The 17,281-nt window shown below is 37.9% G+C and overlaps 1 protein-coding gene across 11 annotated transcripts in view; it reads left to right on the top strand.

The window, feature by feature from the left end:
* LOC135217153 (chromodomain-helicase-DNA-binding protein Mi-2 homolog) overlaps positions 1 to 17,281 on the top strand; it is a 272,789-nt gene that overhangs the window by 154,876 nt on the left and 100,632 nt on the right. For 7 of the 11 annotated variants that reach the window (XR_010315081.1, XM_064252898.1, XM_064252891.1 and 4 more), the window contains exons 22-23: positions 5,539 to 5,700; positions 14,765 to 14,894. Coding sequence is in view for 10 of the 11 variants with exons in the window: in XM_064252898.1 (XP_064108968.1) it covers positions 5,539 to 5,700; positions 14,765 to 14,894 (292 nt within the window). In the remaining variant the exon portion in view is untranslated. The remainder of the gene's footprint in view (positions 1 to 5,538; positions 5,701 to 14,764; positions 14,895 to 17,281) is intronic. The other 4 variants (XM_064252940.1, XM_064252905.1, XM_064252928.1 and 1 more) reach the window with 3 other exon arrangements.

Below are 17,281 nucleotides of genomic sequence, written 5' to 3'. Positions count from 1 at the left end.
GTCTACTATCAAAAGCTACAGGGCTGCCTTGGGGTTCTACGTCTGAAAGGCGTGTACATCACTTCATCCTGGGCAGTCTATGTTATTTAAGAGTTAAACAATCTTGTTCACCTAGAGAACTCAAACCTCCTACTTGGAACCTTACTCTGGTTCTGAGTAGTCTCACTCAGGCTCCATTCAAACCACTACCTCAATCATCAGACAGGGAACTGACTTTGAAAATAGTTTTCCTCCTGGTTTTGGTTTCTTTGAAGAGAGGTGGCAAGCATCATTACCTATATTATGACGTAAAACACATCGGGGTTGGGGGTCCATAGCCTTCAAGTTTGTCCTGGAATTCGGGGCTATGGCTGAAGATCCCTCATTCACAATGACAGTTTTGCCTCATTTTCCATTCCTTCCCTGAAGGAGTTTGTTGACAGCAATTCTCAAGTTATTGCTGTGTCCCATCAGAGCACTGTGTTGCTATCTAAAAAGGACTCGCCACCTAGGACCTAGGTGTTGTAGACTTTGTTAGCATAGGCTGAACCAAGAAGAAAGTCTAGAATGCCATTTCCTTTTGGCTTCATGAGGTGATCAATTAGGCCTACTCCTCACCTTCAAGTTCTGTCTCAAATACTGTGCATGCAAGAGCACATGGACATCAGAGGAATAAGTTCCACTCAGGCCTTTTAAGAAGAACTTGTCTGTTCACAGGATTTTGAGTGTTGGTTTCAGGCTTCAGCAGACCACTTTCACTTCATTTTATCTAAAAGGATATTGGCTACAGGTCCTTGGACACTTTTTCCTAGGGTCCGGTGGTGGCTGCCCAACAAGTTGTGTAGCTCATCCAGTGCCCATGGTATAACAGTTTGTATTCATGCTTAAGATAATTGTGTGGAAGAGAGAAAGAGTGAGATGACTGGGTTTCTTTTCCTTTTTTTCATTCTTCATTCCTATGGGCGGGTTGAAGATTAGACACATCATATGCTGGAACTGGCTTGATGCAGGTGAGTATGGCAGTCTTACTGTTAAATCACTTATTTTTATTGTCCATACAACATACAAATCTGCTTCCCAGTAGCATGTACTCTCCTCTCCAGCAAGGTTAGGAGGGAATGGTGACAAACCCTTAGCTTGTGGCTGGCATACTTTGTTGCTTGAACAGATGAAGTTCTCTTTATCTTCCTTGTTTGCAATGAATCTGGGCATGTCTTGTATTTACTTCTAGTAAACTGAATTTTAGATAACTATTTATCTAATCTGTCACAGGCTTAGACCCCCCTTCTTTAGAAGTCTCATTTCTGGGAAGGGTGTTCAGGTGTGCTGAACTTCCAGTCAGTTCAGGATTCTCGTACCTCCCACCAAGAATGAGTTTATCCTATTGTTAGGACTGAAGGTTTGTTCCACACATGAGCAAATGACAAACTGAGGGTTTGTTCTGCATATGAGCAAATGACAAAATTTTCATTGATATGCATTTTTCATAGCTAACAAACCTGAGGTCTTACTTTGACTTCCCACCTCAAGCTGCCCCTCTAGTATCCTGAGTTGGAAGAAAGACTAAGTGCATCACTGGGTTCATGTGTGGTCTGTATCCTCTCTCCACCTCTTTTACACCTTGGATACCACAGATTCCTTGCACTTACAATCTTTGAAATTTGTTTTACTGGTTTTCAGCTGGCACCAAATTGATCCTATTGTTAAAAAATATCCACAGTTATATATAAAAATATATTTCTATGTAAAAATAGAACAACGACTTTCAAACACCTGAACGGTGTTCCTCATCAGTGTAACGTTAAAATGTAATGGAGATGATAGTTTTCTCCTGAAGAGATCTAAAAAGGTGGGTGGGGTGAGAAAATAACAGCCCATCATCAAAGTGCTAGTTCGTGTGTTAAGTAATCCTAAACTCAACAGGCAGTTGCGCTAACCTCCTCAATCTCCGAACCTGTGAAGTTGCTCCTGCTTGCACTGCATAGGTGCCATAGTCGGAAACATCCACAGGGACGTCGGCTATCTGGAGAGAGAGGGGAAGAGGAAGCAGAGCATCAAGGTTCACATGGTCAGCGTCAGTTTTAAAATTGAAATCTTTAAAGTATTGCTTGGCAATGAAACTCTTTATAAAAGTGTCTTCATTTGTAAACTACTTGTTATCTTCAAAAGATATTCACCCCACCCACCTTTTTAGATGCTCTTCAGGAGGAAACGATCCTCTCCATTACATTTTAACATTACACTGATGAGGAACACTGTTCAGGTGTTTGAAAGTCTGTTACATTTTTACATATAAATATATTTGTAATATATAATTGTGGATATTTTTGAACAATTTGTTTACACAAGACTGTGAATTTCTTAATAATTGATCCTATTGTTAAGACCTCAGGTTTGTTAGCCCTGAAGAATACAAATTGACAAATTTTTAGATATACAGTATAATTGTTGCACTAATGATTTGTTTTCAGGTTCAAGTTGCACACAAATGAAAAATGTGAGGAGCCCCATGGTTACAGATGTTATTCCATAACTATTTTAAATCATAGTCCCTAAAATCATTCATGCTGTGCCTATTGTGATGCATGATGTTTCCAGGCTCATTAGTCTCATGCCTCTCAGGTGGCAGTAGTACAGAAGTTTGTATTCTAACCTTACAGCACACTGCATTGTGAGGTGTGTATTAAACAACGCTCCTCTCTTTCCTAGGTCTTGCGGTGGTGATAAAACCTCTGCCATCCCTTTCTAAGCATTTTCCTCTAGGTTGTTTAATAGATTTTTTTTTTTTTTTTTTTACGCTGTACATTACAATATAGCTCACCAGTGTTTTATAAGAAGTTGCGGCACCTGGTACAGGCAGTCCCCGGGGTCGGGGAGGGGGGATGTTCGTTTTTGGTGGGTTGCTGATAAGTGAAACCCACCATTAACCGAAACTCAGTGATTTATGGTGCTAAGTTTTGGTTAATTGCACCTCTGTTAGGTATGTTATGGCACCATAACTATTATCAGCACATGGCACCGATAACCAAAATTTGGCCCGTTATGGCGCCATAAATTGCCAATTTTATGTGGCTAGACGTGCGCTTTAAAACCGGATCGCTATGAACCGAGTCCGCTGTTAACCGGGGACTGCCTATACTAGTCTTATTTTTACCTACATGCTGTAGACTACTATTAAATGTACTAAGGCAAACTCCAAATATTATTCCATTGAAAAGAGTGACGCTCGGTATGCCGTTGAGTTTATATCACGCCATGTCATTAAGCAGCTATCCAAAGTTTATTCATTATTATGAATATTTGGTGGTGCTCATTGCCATTGAAAGGTGAATGGTACTAGGAGTACATGCAGTAAAGACTACTGAAGTGTTGGAATAATAAGTGAACCTCAGACAGCTGCTTTATAGTTTACCTGCTGAAATAAACTTGTGCGCCAGGTTGAGAAGGTGGCATACCAAATGCCATACTTATCAAGACAGTGCCTCAAAGGAGGTCTTCCAAGCTACTACTAGTAGTAGATAATAGTACTTATAACTGGTGCCATTTTAACTAAAAGTTGCTGGTTATTTGAATTTTCTGATTGCGTGCTGAAACTAATTCTGATAGTTGGGAATTGGAAGCTATAGCAAAGGAGCCTAAGAAAAGTGACTGCACTGAATGTGGAAACTGTAGAGGCATTGCACAGCACTTGTTATAATTGCAGTTATAATCATATTGATCATGCTTATTCTTAGTAGACTTGAGATGGAAATCTGGGCTTTGAGGTGAAAAGCTAGTAATAGCAAATTTAGGAGTTGCTTGATTAGATACATATAAGTAAACCTATAAGAAAATGCATCTGATGACCATATTTCCATTACGTTTTATGCTATATGATGCTCTTCCATTTTTGTTTGGCTTACATTTAGAACATAAGTGTCTAGGCAAAGAATATTTGTATGTTAATTAAAATGTTGCATACTAAAGCTTTTAGCACTTCAATTCTTTCAATTTTATAATGCTGGTATTGTAGTACCTTTATTACAAAACATTGAAAAACCCAAAGTTGCAATAGAAAACACAGTGCTTATTATTTTAGTTAAATTGTAGCAGGTGAAGATGAGAATCCAACAAATGCATCAGTGGCAGGTTCTATACTATATGCCTCAGTGGCGTGGTTGGTATGGTGTTGGCGTCCCACCTCGGTGGTCGCGGGTTCGATTCTCGGCCATTCCACTGAGGAGTGAGAGATGTATTTTTCTGGTGATAGAAGTTCACTCTCGACGTGGTTCGGAAGTCATTTAAAGCCGTTGGTCCCGTTGCTGAATAACCATTGGTTCCGTGCGACAAAAGCTCCATACAAACAAACAAACAATTATACTATATGCAATTAAATTTATTCATGCTGTGCCCTACATATTGAATTTTTCTTTGTTCATATTACAGTGTTCTTTACATAGGTATTAATACATATCAGTGGTCAGCCAGATGATATATCTAACAGCTAATAGATTTGCCCCTTGTCATGTGGTGTCAGGTAAAGGAGGATGAGAAGTGGTAGGAAAAATGTGCCACATTTTAAATTTTTCTTTTAGTATTTATTGGAAAGAATTAATGAATGGTTTCAAAGATGACTCAGCAGTGCATCCCTTATTGACTTCTCATACAGTATTTTGTGGAAAAACTGGTAAGACTTTAATGAAATTTTAAAACTATTCTTACCACACAATACTGAATCCCATTGCAGTTGTCTTTGTTAACATTAATATTAGCCCAGTCTAGAACAACAGTAATAATTAAAGTTTTTTTGTTCAGCCTCATGCACTTATGACAGTAATTGCCCCATTGCTTACAGCATGCTTTGTAACAATACATTAGCAAAACCAGCCATCATCAGAATCAAGCAGAATTTCCAGCTTGGTCGTCATCCTCTGCTTGAGGGCTGGTGATGGTCTCGCCTCACATAGGAAAGCACACTACAAACAGAAGTCCTAGCAAAGCATAAGAAAAGTCAACAAAAGCTGCACCTTTCAATCAAAACCATAGGGTCATTCAGTGTGCAGATTTCTTCACTGAAATTGCATAACTTTTTTATCGCCTACATATTCCCCATCCCATCGGTAACTAAACAGTATACAAACATACTTGGCTTATTTGCCTGGCTGAGCTTCCTCTCGCTCCAACGCTTGATCTTTGCTCTGCTGATCCATCTGTTTATGTGGGTTTATTCACTAGCCATTTTGTGCATATAGTAAATGCTTATAATCCATTCATATTGAATAGTGTTGTTGACAGGGTATACATTTACTAGTGGATTCTAGGATGGTTGGTGATGTTTGCGATGAAATATTTAGCATTTGTTAAATAAGTTTGCTTTGTTAGGAGTGTGAAAACTTATTCTTTGGTATATCTAGTTTTTATTTATTGACAGGAAAATTTTTAAGTGACTAGTAGCACTGTGTGAATGCTAACTAAAAAATAGGTAGGATGACTGAATGTTGTGGTAAGGGCCTTCTGTTTTGCTTATCCTTTAACTCATATAAGGTACTCATTTTCATTTACTGTATCACTATTTTACAGGAAGAGATGGAGGATGTTGAAGTTTTGAAACAGGAAGCTGATAACACTGACTCCTTATATTGGGAACGTTTGCTACGCCATCATTTTGAACAGCAGCAGGAAGACCTCGCCCGATCTCTTGGCAAAGGCAAAAGAGTTCGAAAGCAAGTAAGGAAATTTTGTGTAAGGCTATCCCTCTTATTTAACAACATCGTTTGTAGTTGTAGAGTTGTCTCCCAAATGGCTGTTTCCCTTTATCAGAGGGTGGCTGAAATTATTCATTCCATAATTGTTGTGTATTTGATGACAAGATCCTTATACTATTACATTTTAGTCAAAACACAACTTTCCTTTTTTAAGTATGTAAATTTGACACATCAAACCAAAGCCAACATCAATTCTATTGTAAGTTTATTTTATATTAATGATAAGTTGGTTTAGATTACTTTTTTTTATTTGTCCTATGCACTTTATTTTCATTAACTATATACTTTTCTCTGTACTTGTCCTTTCTGTTGTTTGCTAGCAATCCTGTTGCTACTCACTTTACGTGCATTTTTTTTCTTTTTTTAAGTATACAGTTGATAATTTGATTCTTTCTTTGCCTCATAGAGTAACATAGAATTATGTTATTATGTTTTAAAATGGAAAAAGATGTATGCCACAATATTGAAATGGGAAAAAGTGATCTGGATTACATCTGCTGGCTTGTGGGAAGTAACTCTGGGAAAGAGAAAATCTTAAGTTTTTGCCTTAAAGGAGGTTACAGACATCAGCTTTCTCTTTGTTTTCATAATAATCAGACAGGCATGTATGTCCATTTATTATTGCCTTGGTTGTTGTTGTAAGTAGTCAAACGGTAATGATAAATCCCTTGAACATCAAAGGACTGTTGGAGTAGGTACAGGTTTAGGTTTGTGGAATTTCTTTTTGAAACTTCATCAACTCCATTTTCCTAGCTGCCAAGAACTGTACATCATCCCCCTTTGTTCCTCAGACCAAATACAGTGTTCCTTGTGAGACCACTGTAAATGCTGTTGTAGGATGTTCAGCCCTTGGCTAGAATGGTTTCTGCCCTTTCACTTTTATCCATTTCCATAGGGTCACTCTGCTTAGCTCTCCAGCTTTCATAAGTGTCATTTTTATTTTTTCATCTTTCATTTCACCATCTGCACACTGTCATTATTTAGCAGTTCCAAGTTTCTTCTCTCCCAGCCCCTCTTTTAAGGAAGAGTAAGAAACATGGAGCCTCTTCATGACTGGTTAATCAAAATCATTTATTTAAGTGTTTGCTACTGTAGCCATTTGTCTATTTATTGTGATTTTGTATACTTTTCTTTGTATACATGAAGCAGAAGGAATTTTCCTTAATATTTTCACAAATAAAAAAGTTGTCATCCTAAATTTGAATGCTAAAATTTATTTCAGTTAGAAGACAGTTTAATTTGATGGCTTTCATAGTGCTGCTTATCTTCCTGGCTGAGTAATGTCGGTTGTGAATGGCTTTTCCCATTTTTGCTGTTGTTCAGTTAAGCATAACTAATAGTATTTTTTAGACTTTTTTTCAGGGATTTTGTGCTTCTGTCACATATTTACTCCTGAAAGTATTTGGAATGAATCTTACATACTGTTAAAGTTAGCTTATATCTTTGTGCCGCCTAGGTGCTATCGGCATAAAAAAAAAAACTCCGGGGTAACCTTGTTAGACTGTCTATAATCACATGTTTTCCAAGCAGGAATCTTTAGAATGTTTGTTTTCTCATCAGATTTCTTCCTACTGCATTCCTGTTTACTTGGTAGAAATCAGCTGTTATTATTTTTTTTATTTTTTTTTTTTATTTAATTTAATTTTTTTCCTGGTTGTATTTCTCCTTTATGGTATGGTACTTGGTTTTGTCTGGAAGTAAGTCTTCTACGTCTAGCTGAGATGGAAGCATCAGGCTATGTAGGAACAAGTGTTGTGTCAACCAAATGTATTCAGTTAGCCATGATGGCCACACTTGTGTGTTTCATGTAGTGGTGTGTGATTTTTCCTCTCATCAAGACTGTAAAGAATGGTCAGATGAGAGAATTAATAATTTTGTGAAATGTCGGAAGGTGCAAGAGGCTGATAGGTTACGTAGGAGCTTAGTCAAGTCTGGCCATAAGCCTGCTCTATTTAACCCTTCTAACTGCAGTACCCCTTCTCTCATTTCTCTATTGCTTGACAAGCCAGATTCCTCTTTCTTTATTACTGCTCTGCCTTCTCTTGTTCCTTGTTTGGTTCAGGAGAAAAGATTATGTAAAAAGAAGAAGATATTAGTTTACTGATATCTAAAGTTAGACATTTAGCTAAGTGCATGGTTACTAATGATTGCGTTTCCCTTCATAGTGGTCGTCAATTTTCAGTATCTCCCATGAGAGAGAGGGTGATGAAGCCTTTGTCTGCCTTTAGCCCACCCTCTAGACTGGCCCGTGTCAGTTGGTCTTCTCGTCTGACAGGGAAGCAAGGTGTGTCTCGAGACGAGGTCTGTGCCCTCTACCACCTCTTTCTTCGGTCTGCTGTTTAGGCAGTGCAACGCTCTCTGAAAGATGCCTTCAGTAGAGTTAAACTCTCACTCCAACTGACTCGTGCGTTATTGTCGTTGGTTGGGAGTGAAAATGATGTATGCAAGCCTGTTGAGTGTCAAGGAGTGAAACATGTTCCAGTTAATCCGGTAGTTTCCAAACCTCACATCAATACATATGTTGCCCAATTGGTCATTCACCCAGTACCATCTTTTATTGCTTTTATTTCTGATACCTCCCCCTCCCCTACTCAATCCCTGCCTCTCTCCTAGTATTATTTACCTTGTGTCTGCTGTTCTTAATTTGTACTAGTGGTCCTTCTTTTTCTGCCACTTCTCGTGCATTACATACAACTCCAGCTGTTACCGCTGCTGGAATTTCTCTCAAGTTGAGACTTGCATCACTTGTGGATTTGTTGCTTAAGTGCAAAGCATTTGAATTGTCTGCTGCAGTGACATGTGAAAAACTACTTTTTCTCAACCAACCATCCCCCTCCCAGTCGTCTCCCCTTCCCCCCCCAACCTGCTGTTATTTCCCATCTGCATCCTTGTTCATCCCAGATGCGTTACCATCTACTTCCCATGAGGATTTAATGATTCCAGTAACCCCGGCTCTTCCATTAGACCTAGCAAATGTTGACCCTGATTTAGATGATTCTCCTTTAGTGGTTAGGAGCTTGTTGGATCGCACTGCTGTGCTTCACCCTCGCCTTTTTACAGATGATCCAGTTGATCGGTGTTTCCTATTGTAAGCGTCTACCTCGGTTCCTGTTTAAGCAAGGAAGAAGTTAAAATTTTCTGAGTCTGTTTTTACATGGTTTAATGTGGTATTGAAAGCTTTATCCCTAAAAGCAAGTCCTAGGCATTTTTCAGCTTTGATTTCTTCCTTTATGAAACCTTGGAGAGTTGCCAAATATTTGTCCTTCCTCTGTTCGAGACAAGTTATTTCAAATTGCTTGACTAGGAAATGTAGAGCTCTTGAAATGTTTAAAATATTTTGGACTAATGGTGACCAATGGTTACGTAGAAGCTCTCTAGAAATCAGCTTTTCACGCTATTTAAGCCCTTTCCTTTGCAGAACTTGTTTAGTACACTGCTCATTTACAGTGCCGAGTGAAATGACATGTTACTCTCGGGAGAATTATCTCATACGTTTACTAATTCTGTTTTAAAGAAACGAATATTTGTATTCATTTTTGTCTTATAAAGTAACTCCAGCCCAGTGATCAGTAGCTATTTTTGATGGTCCTCAGTATCTACTTAATCTCAATGTTTTTTAAAACTATTGCTTCAAAATCAGGAGCAGAGAATCATTAGCTCAGTTTTGTAAAGCATCTTACACCTACTCCAGTTTCTGGTCTTGCTCCTAAAATTCAAGCTTTATTTCGACCCCCAAGTTGTCTTCCAGTTCTTCCTTTCAAGGTAGTCAAGTCTCATGCTTTAGGTGAAAGAATCGGAAGACTGTAACTGATGGTTTGAGCCCACAAGGTACAGTAGGAGCCGTCTTCAGAACTTTTGGTGTCTGGCAAAGCCTCGGAGCAGAACTTTGGGTGGTGAAGGTGCTTAGGGAGGGCTATGTTATTTTATTTTTTTTTTTTTTTTTTTTTTGTTTTTTTTTTTTTTTTTTTTTTTTTTTTTTTTTTTTTTTTTTTTTTTTTTTTTTTTTTTTTTTCCCTCCCCTATCAGATCCTTCTCTGTGTACCATCATATTGTAGAGAGAGAGTTTTACAGGAGATCGCACAGTTGTCACACTAGGAGGCGATTGAACCAGTGTTAGGGAAGTCACCAGGGTTTTACAATTGCCTTTTTCTTTTCCCAAAGCCTCAGGTCGGGCTGGAGGTCAGTATTAGACTTTTCCAATCTCAACAAGTTTGTTTGTCTGACTCCCTTTTGGATGGAGTCACCTGGTTCTGTTCTGGCAACCATCCAGAAGGGAGACTGGATCTATTGATATGCAAGATGAATACTTCCACATTGTGATCAATCCTTAGTTAAGGAAATTTCTACATTAATTCTTTGAAGGTAAGATCTTCCAATTCAAGGCCCTGTGTTTTGGTCTGAGCACGGCCCCACAAGTGTTCACATCTTTTGGCTCCAATAGCTGGATGAAGTCATTTGCTAGGCATCTGGATGCTCCTATACTTAGATGACTGGTTGAGGGCAAAACGGTCTCCTACGACTAGCCTGAATGTTAGGCATTCTGATCAATGTCAACAAATTTATACTTCCATCCCAGTCAATTGTTTATCTACTGATGAAGATCGATTCTTGGTCTTATCGGGCTTTTCCAACGTAGAAATGATCAGACAATTTTTTATCTACTAAGAATTTCTACCCTTAGAAAAGCTTCCAACCAAGAAATGGCTCTATTTTGGGCCACATGGCCTCTTTCAAGAAGCTTATCTTCATGGCCTGCCTAAGGGTAAGACCATAATCCAGATTCATTTCTTGTGATAATTCCCCTAAATCTTTTTAGTTCCCTCCATAGGTGGAGGGACTGTTTTTGGGTCTACCTCTGAACCTCAAAAGCCCAAACCTTACATTTTCTTCAGACACGTCAGTGTCAGATTGGGGAGCCATTCTTAGACACATTGAAATGTCAGGCAGTTGGACAGTAGAAGAAAGCAAGAAGCATATTAACAATCTAGAGCTTCTGGCAATTTGAAAAAGCCTGATTCAAGTAGAACATCTAGTCAGAGACAAGATGGTCGCAGTTTACTCAGACAATCCAACTTTGTATCTTACATAAGAAGGCAAGGAGGAACAAAATCAAGATTTGTTCAGGCTGGCTGAGAACCACCTCCTGTGGTTAGAATCCTAGAACATCTTTCTTGTACCTCAGTTTATCACAGTGAGAAACATTTTAGCAAACCAACTCGGCAAGAGAGGGCAGTTCCATCAGAGTGCACCTTTGAGAGCTTCAAACATCAGTATGTTGGCAGTTGCCCAGAATACAAAATGCCAGTTTACTCTTCTCCATACAACCCTCTGGCATGGGCAGTCACTGCTTTTCTCCAAGAATGGTTGTACCTACACCTCTACGCTTCTCCACTATTCGCAGTTTTGAGGAAAGTAATCAACAAGTTGTGCACTCTTCAGGGAACACAAGATGATGCTAATAGCTCCTTGTTGGCCCCATAGAGAATGGTTTCCCGAGCTACCTCTCCTGGCAGATGATGTTCCTTGTTTTCTATCTTTCAGGAAAATCTCAAACTTCCTCATTTGAGAAGATTCCATTAAAACCTCCACATACTTCGTCTGACCCGTGGAGACAGTCAACCATCTCTTACGAGCTAGAGCCTTCTCAGCTTGGGAATCAATCCTCAAATCTAGAAGTCCCTCCATTGTTAAACTCTATCAACAACAGTGGTCAATTTATCAATCTCAGTGCCTATCCCGAGGGATATCCAGCACCCATACCTTTGTAGATGACCTAATTAAGTTCTTCCGGTATCTTAGGAACAAGAAGTAACTTTCTGTTCCTTCGATTAAAGGATATCGCTCAATGTTGTCTTCGGTTTTGAGAAATGCTAACTTGAAGAATAAAAGAGGAGTTCCGATCTTTTGAACTAGAAACCCCAAAATCTTTGTATAGTGTCTTAGGTTGGAATTTCTACGTAGTTCTAAAATTTTTTGATGCTGCCTCAATCTGTGCCTTTATCTAAATCTTCCTTTAAGAATTTAACGTTGAAAACGCTTTTTCACTTAGCTCTTGGCCCAGCTAAGCATGTTAACTTGTAATGTGGGTTTCACCCAAGCAGATGCCTGCATTTCTTTTCTGCCTTTGTTTAGGGCAAAAATAATGTTAATGCAAAAGGCCTTCCCAGATTTGTGAAAGTGCCTAATTTAACCTATAGTAGGCAGTGACCATTGAGGATTTACCTGGACAGACAAACTTTTAAGAGGATGAGTTAAAAATTTATTCTGTGGTGTCAGGAGGCCTAATACTCCTATGACTGGCTAAATTTAAGGTTGGCTAATTTAATGGTATCAGCCAAGGGGGTTGGGTTATTGTAAGCTATCTTGATGAAAACTACTTGGCTGATTTATAGTGTTTTAAGGAATGGGTACACACAATTTTTCTTTAATAGAAGCAAAAATATAAATTTTTTCCCCAAATTTTGAAAACCCTCTCTGCCATTATTTTATCTATCAGTTTACAAAATTCAAGAACCAAATCAAAGATTATGTTTTGTTTACTGTGAAAAAAATAAAATTAGCAAATAGATCCAAAAAAGTAAAAAAAAAAAATACATCACATATTTACACAAACATTACAAACTAAGAAAAATGAGCCTGTGAAATTATTCCTAAATAATCACTGAATATAATGCTTTTTAAAGTATTTGTCCATTCATAAATAGCTGTGTCATGGAAATTTGAAGGTACAATACTAATGCTTTGAGAAAAACTCAGTCAAAAGTTTGTCTTTTCATCACACTCAAGGCTGTCTAGAAAAGCCTAAGCTGGCATCTGGTCCCCTCTCTTTTTTGGGAGATATATATATTATCCCCTCTAATATAAATTAATGGCAGTGTGCTTAATTTGGGGGGTTTCATAGTAACTATTGGCTCTTCAAACTTAAGATTACTAAATAAGGGTGACATCACAACCATTTTCTACTAAAGTTTTTGGAGCTGACCACTGTTATCGTATGTCGTTTTCCAAAATAATTCTCTCAGGTTATTCATTGGCAATGAAATTATCTTATTTTCATTGTTTGCCTTTTCGTCTAATTTATCAACTATATTCACGTAAATGCTCAGCAAGCTATTCTGTAATTCAACACCAGAACACTTAGTAATTGCATCATTGGTTACATCATTGGTGACTTCCTCTTCCTCCTCATCAGCATCTTGAAAGTAATGACTAAGTAAGTTGTGTTTATTAAAAAAAAGAAAAAAAAGTCTTAATGGAAATAGAAAATGATGGCAACTCTGCTGGTGTGTTTGTAGTATTCCCAACTTTGTGCTACCACTTTCTTTCATTATGTTTACTAATATTACGAGAACTTGCTTCCCATTAATGAGCAAACTTCTTACAAGGCATATTTATGATAAAATAATGCTTGTAAACCAAGAAAAGCACCCAAAAAATCACTGGTAAAGATGATAAAAAAAAGATGTGATATTGGCATTTTCCTTACAAAAACTCCTGTTTGTTGTTGACAAAGTTCAGAACCAGCTTTTCTTATGAAGGAAAACATATTGTACCTAACATATCATGGAGCAAAAGATATTTAAAAAAAACTGGATGTTTTGGATATAAAGAGGGAAGCTGAAGCTAAGTTCCTAGTAGAATGCTTCAAATCGGCATTGTTACGTCTGGCAGTGCAGTATACCATTAACTCCTGTAAAGCCCCTAGTCCCATTGTTCCGGCTGGGACAGTCTTCTGCTGAACAAACATTAGAGAGTTTTCTTCTCTTTCATGTTGTTAGGAAATCCTGGTATCTAATTGGCGAACTGAAGGTACACATTGTTGTAGAGGAACAAGGTAATTATTGGCTTTTGTTTGACTGTTATTGTGGGCTTCAACTCTGGCACAGAAGTCAGTGATACTGTATGAAATAGTCCTTTTCCCGGTAAGAATCCTCAGACAAGTCTCATTACGAGGATCTTACACCCTGCTGTGGATCCACCCTCTGACAGCAGCACCTACCAGAAAGGATCACACAGCAGGTAAGAATGGTCAGAAGTTTTTGTCTTTTAAATAAAGCTATAGTTTGCTTAGCTGACCATGTGTTTTTTCAGGCTATGCTAACCCACCATCCTTTTTTTTTTTATGTGGTAGTCAGCTAACTTTAACAGTAGGTAAGATTCATTCCAAATAATGTAAATTTTTATGATAAATTAATTATTTGGATACTTTACCTACTGTTAAAGTGGAAACCCACCCACCCTCCCCACATCATAGTGGGTAGTCGGGAAGAATGTGACGAAAACACAAACATTTGAAAAACCCCTGGTGGGAAACCAGGTGATTATAGACAGTAACCAGGTCAATCATGCTGCTTTTGGTGTTGTTTTTAAATGCCAGTAGCACCTAGTGGGGCAAAGATGTTAGCTAACCAGAACAGTAGGTAAGTATCCAAATAATTTTATCATAAAAAATCATGTTTTGAATGCTAGTTTTTTTTACTAGTTATATGAGTATTGAATGCTTCATGCCAAATATTGTAGATATTTGTCATGTAGTTCTTGTTTGATAATTAAAGGTCATTATGTTTACAGAATTTTAAATTTATGAACTCATGAATATGAACAGACAGTGATATGGGATTTTATTTTCAAAAACGGCCTCTTGTAAGACTATTCAGGTGATTTGTTATTGAGTTTTAGGGAACTCAAAACAGTACTGTATGCAAGGGAAAGCTGGTGACCAAATAGTTGTAAATAATTGTAAATGAACAGACAAAAAGTAATGATACCTGTATGCAAGGGAAAGCTGGTGGCAGAATAGTAGTCAATAATTGTAAATGAACAGACAAATTAGATATGTATTCATGAAGTGGGACTTAATTGCATTCTCTTCACAATCCATGTAGATGTTTATTTGATATATTGACATATTGTATATATATATGATGTATGTGATAGTTTCTGTACACAATATTTACATCACCCAAAAGAAATTTGAGTTGAGAACTCCCAGCAATGATTTGATAAGATTAAAACTGAAATACAGTATGTATTTTCAACAGGTCAACTACAACGATGCAGCTGATGGACGGGAAGATCTCACTTGGCAAGAACAAGGCTCTGACTATAATTCTGACTTCTCCATGCCTTCAGACAATGATGATGATGGTGAATTTGATGAAAAGAATGAAAGTAATTATTCTTTCTTTCTTCCGTATTTCAGTTTTCTTTGATCTGGCTCTTTCAGATTTGGTATGGCAAGATCAAATGCATAATTCCTTAACTCGTCTTCTTTCCCACCATTATCCCTACATTAAGGGGTCAGTTGCCTGATGCACCTTCACTGCCTTCTATCAAAGGCATCTTCCTCCACCAAACTTCTCTCCATATCTTCCCTCACTTTATATTGCCATCTAATTCTCTTGTCTCCCTTTTGATCTTCCTCTAACAGGTTTCTCCAAAGCCCTCTTCACTCTCTCTTCATCATCTATCCTCAACGCGCCCATATCACTTCAGTCGTGACTCTCTTATTACCCCTGTAATCTTTACTAAGCCTGCCCTTCTTATTTCGTCATTTTCCAATCCCTCAAGCAGCGATATTCCCATAATCCACCTCAGCATTCTCATCTCTGTTCTCTCAAGCTTTACTTGCTCTTTTCTTCTTAAAGCCCATGTTTCCAATCCATACATTAACACTGGTCTAATCCCTGTGCTATAGATCTTGACTTTTTGCTTGATTGGCATTTTCTTATCACATACTAATCCAGCTACCTCTCTCCACTTCCCCTTGGCAGCTTTTATCCTACTGTCAACTTCAGCCTCACATCCTCCCCCGTGGCTTGAAGTAGATCCTAAGCATTTAAACTTTTTTCCACCTGTTTTATAATAGAGCCTCTTCTTTCTTTTATTACTATTTTGTCTCTGTCTTCCCTGCTGCTCAGCAAAACCTCTGTTTTATTCACATTCACCTTTATGCTACCGCTCTCTAAAGACTCCAACCCTTCTCTGTATGTCATCAATTTCAGCAGTAATCACCAGATCATCGACATACAACAACTCCCACAGCTCTTCATTCCTGATCTGTTCACTTAACACAGCCATAACCAGCACAAACAGAAGGGGGCTTCATGGTGACCCCTGGTGGAATCCAACACTAGCTTCAAAGTTTTCTGTTTCCCCAATTGTTGTTATTACTTTTGTGCCCATTCTTTGATATATTGATCAGCCTAACTAAATTTTCTTCCTCAAACACCAGAGCATCACTTCTCTTGGGATTCTATCGTATGCTTTCTTCAGGTCTGTAAATGCACAATAGAGCTCCTGGTTTCCCCTCTAGCCTCTTTTCCTGTTGCTGTTTTACTGTGAAGATGGCATCCACCGTCCCTCTTCCTCTCATGAATCCATACTGCTGTTTCCCAATCTTTACAGTTTCCTTAATCTCATCCAGTATTTTCTCTAAAACTTTCAATCCATACTCTCATCTCTCCAACCATAAAGAAACTTAGTGGCCTAGTTTAAAAGATTTTTTATTTTTAATGATTCAAAGTATATGAGATTGGTTATTCTGCTCTTTACACATTTCTGTGATGAGAGAGGTGCTTGAAGTAGTAGTTATAAGTTAGTAGTTGTGAAATGTATAAAATCCTACTGCATTTGGCTGACCAGTCTTATTAATCTGATAAAGGGAAATGGAAGTTTTTCCTAACATGAAGTAAGGTAGTATACAGTTTGATTAAAAAAAAAATTTTACTATTGCAGCATTATGGTTAAATTGCATTTAGTGTTATAATGTTTTACACATCATAAAAATCCTTTTGGAATTTATTGATTCAAAAATTATGTTTAACTTGTTTTATACATTACAGCTTCAGTTTCAAATGGTCAGACAAGATTCATTGACAGAAGAGCTGCTTATGTCAATTTCTCATGCAATTATCCATTACTTTTTTGAGTCCAACTCATTTCATTGCAGTGGCGGACTGGCCAGGTTGCCAGTTGCCCGATGGCAAGTGGGCTACCATGGAAAATGTCATAACTGAACATCATCTTCTGTGTTTCCACTTGAGCATTTCCAAGTATTTTATGTTTTTCATTTAAACTATTTCATAGTATTGTGGCTGAGGGTTGACGAATGGGGCCCCCTTTAGTCACCTGGCAACAACAATTTTTAGTCCCAGACTGCCACTGTTTCATTGTCATTATTGTTAGTGGCCAAACAGTTTTCCATTACCTAGATTACTGCTCATTATGAGTAATATATCTCCCTTAAAATTAATTTTTTGTAGAAGGATGTGTGCAGTTTTTAAGTAGTACAATCTTTCTTAATATATAACTTGGATCCTTTGAATTCTTTGAATTAGGAACTGATAGTATGGGCTTCTGCGTATGAAAATGCTCATTTGTTTTACTCTCTATAAAGAAAAGTTTGATTCTCTTCTGATTCTTAGTTGTCCCAACAGCAATACGAACCTACGTTTTCATAGATGGAGTACTGGTGCAGAGCGCTCTGCAACTGTCTGCTGGCTTAAATATAAAACAAATGCTTAACCTAACTAGGGAGACCTATGAGTCACCAGTGA

Source organism: Macrobrachium nipponense, chromosome 19, assembly GCF_015104395.2.
Source record: "Macrobrachium nipponense isolate FS-2020 chromosome 19, ASM1510439v2, whole genome shotgun sequence".
Lineage (NCBI taxonomy): Eukaryota > Metazoa > Arthropoda > Malacostraca > Decapoda > Palaemonidae > Macrobrachium > Macrobrachium nipponense.
Note: the sequence above shows the minus strand (reverse complement) of the source record. Positions and strands in the feature narration are given on the sequence as shown.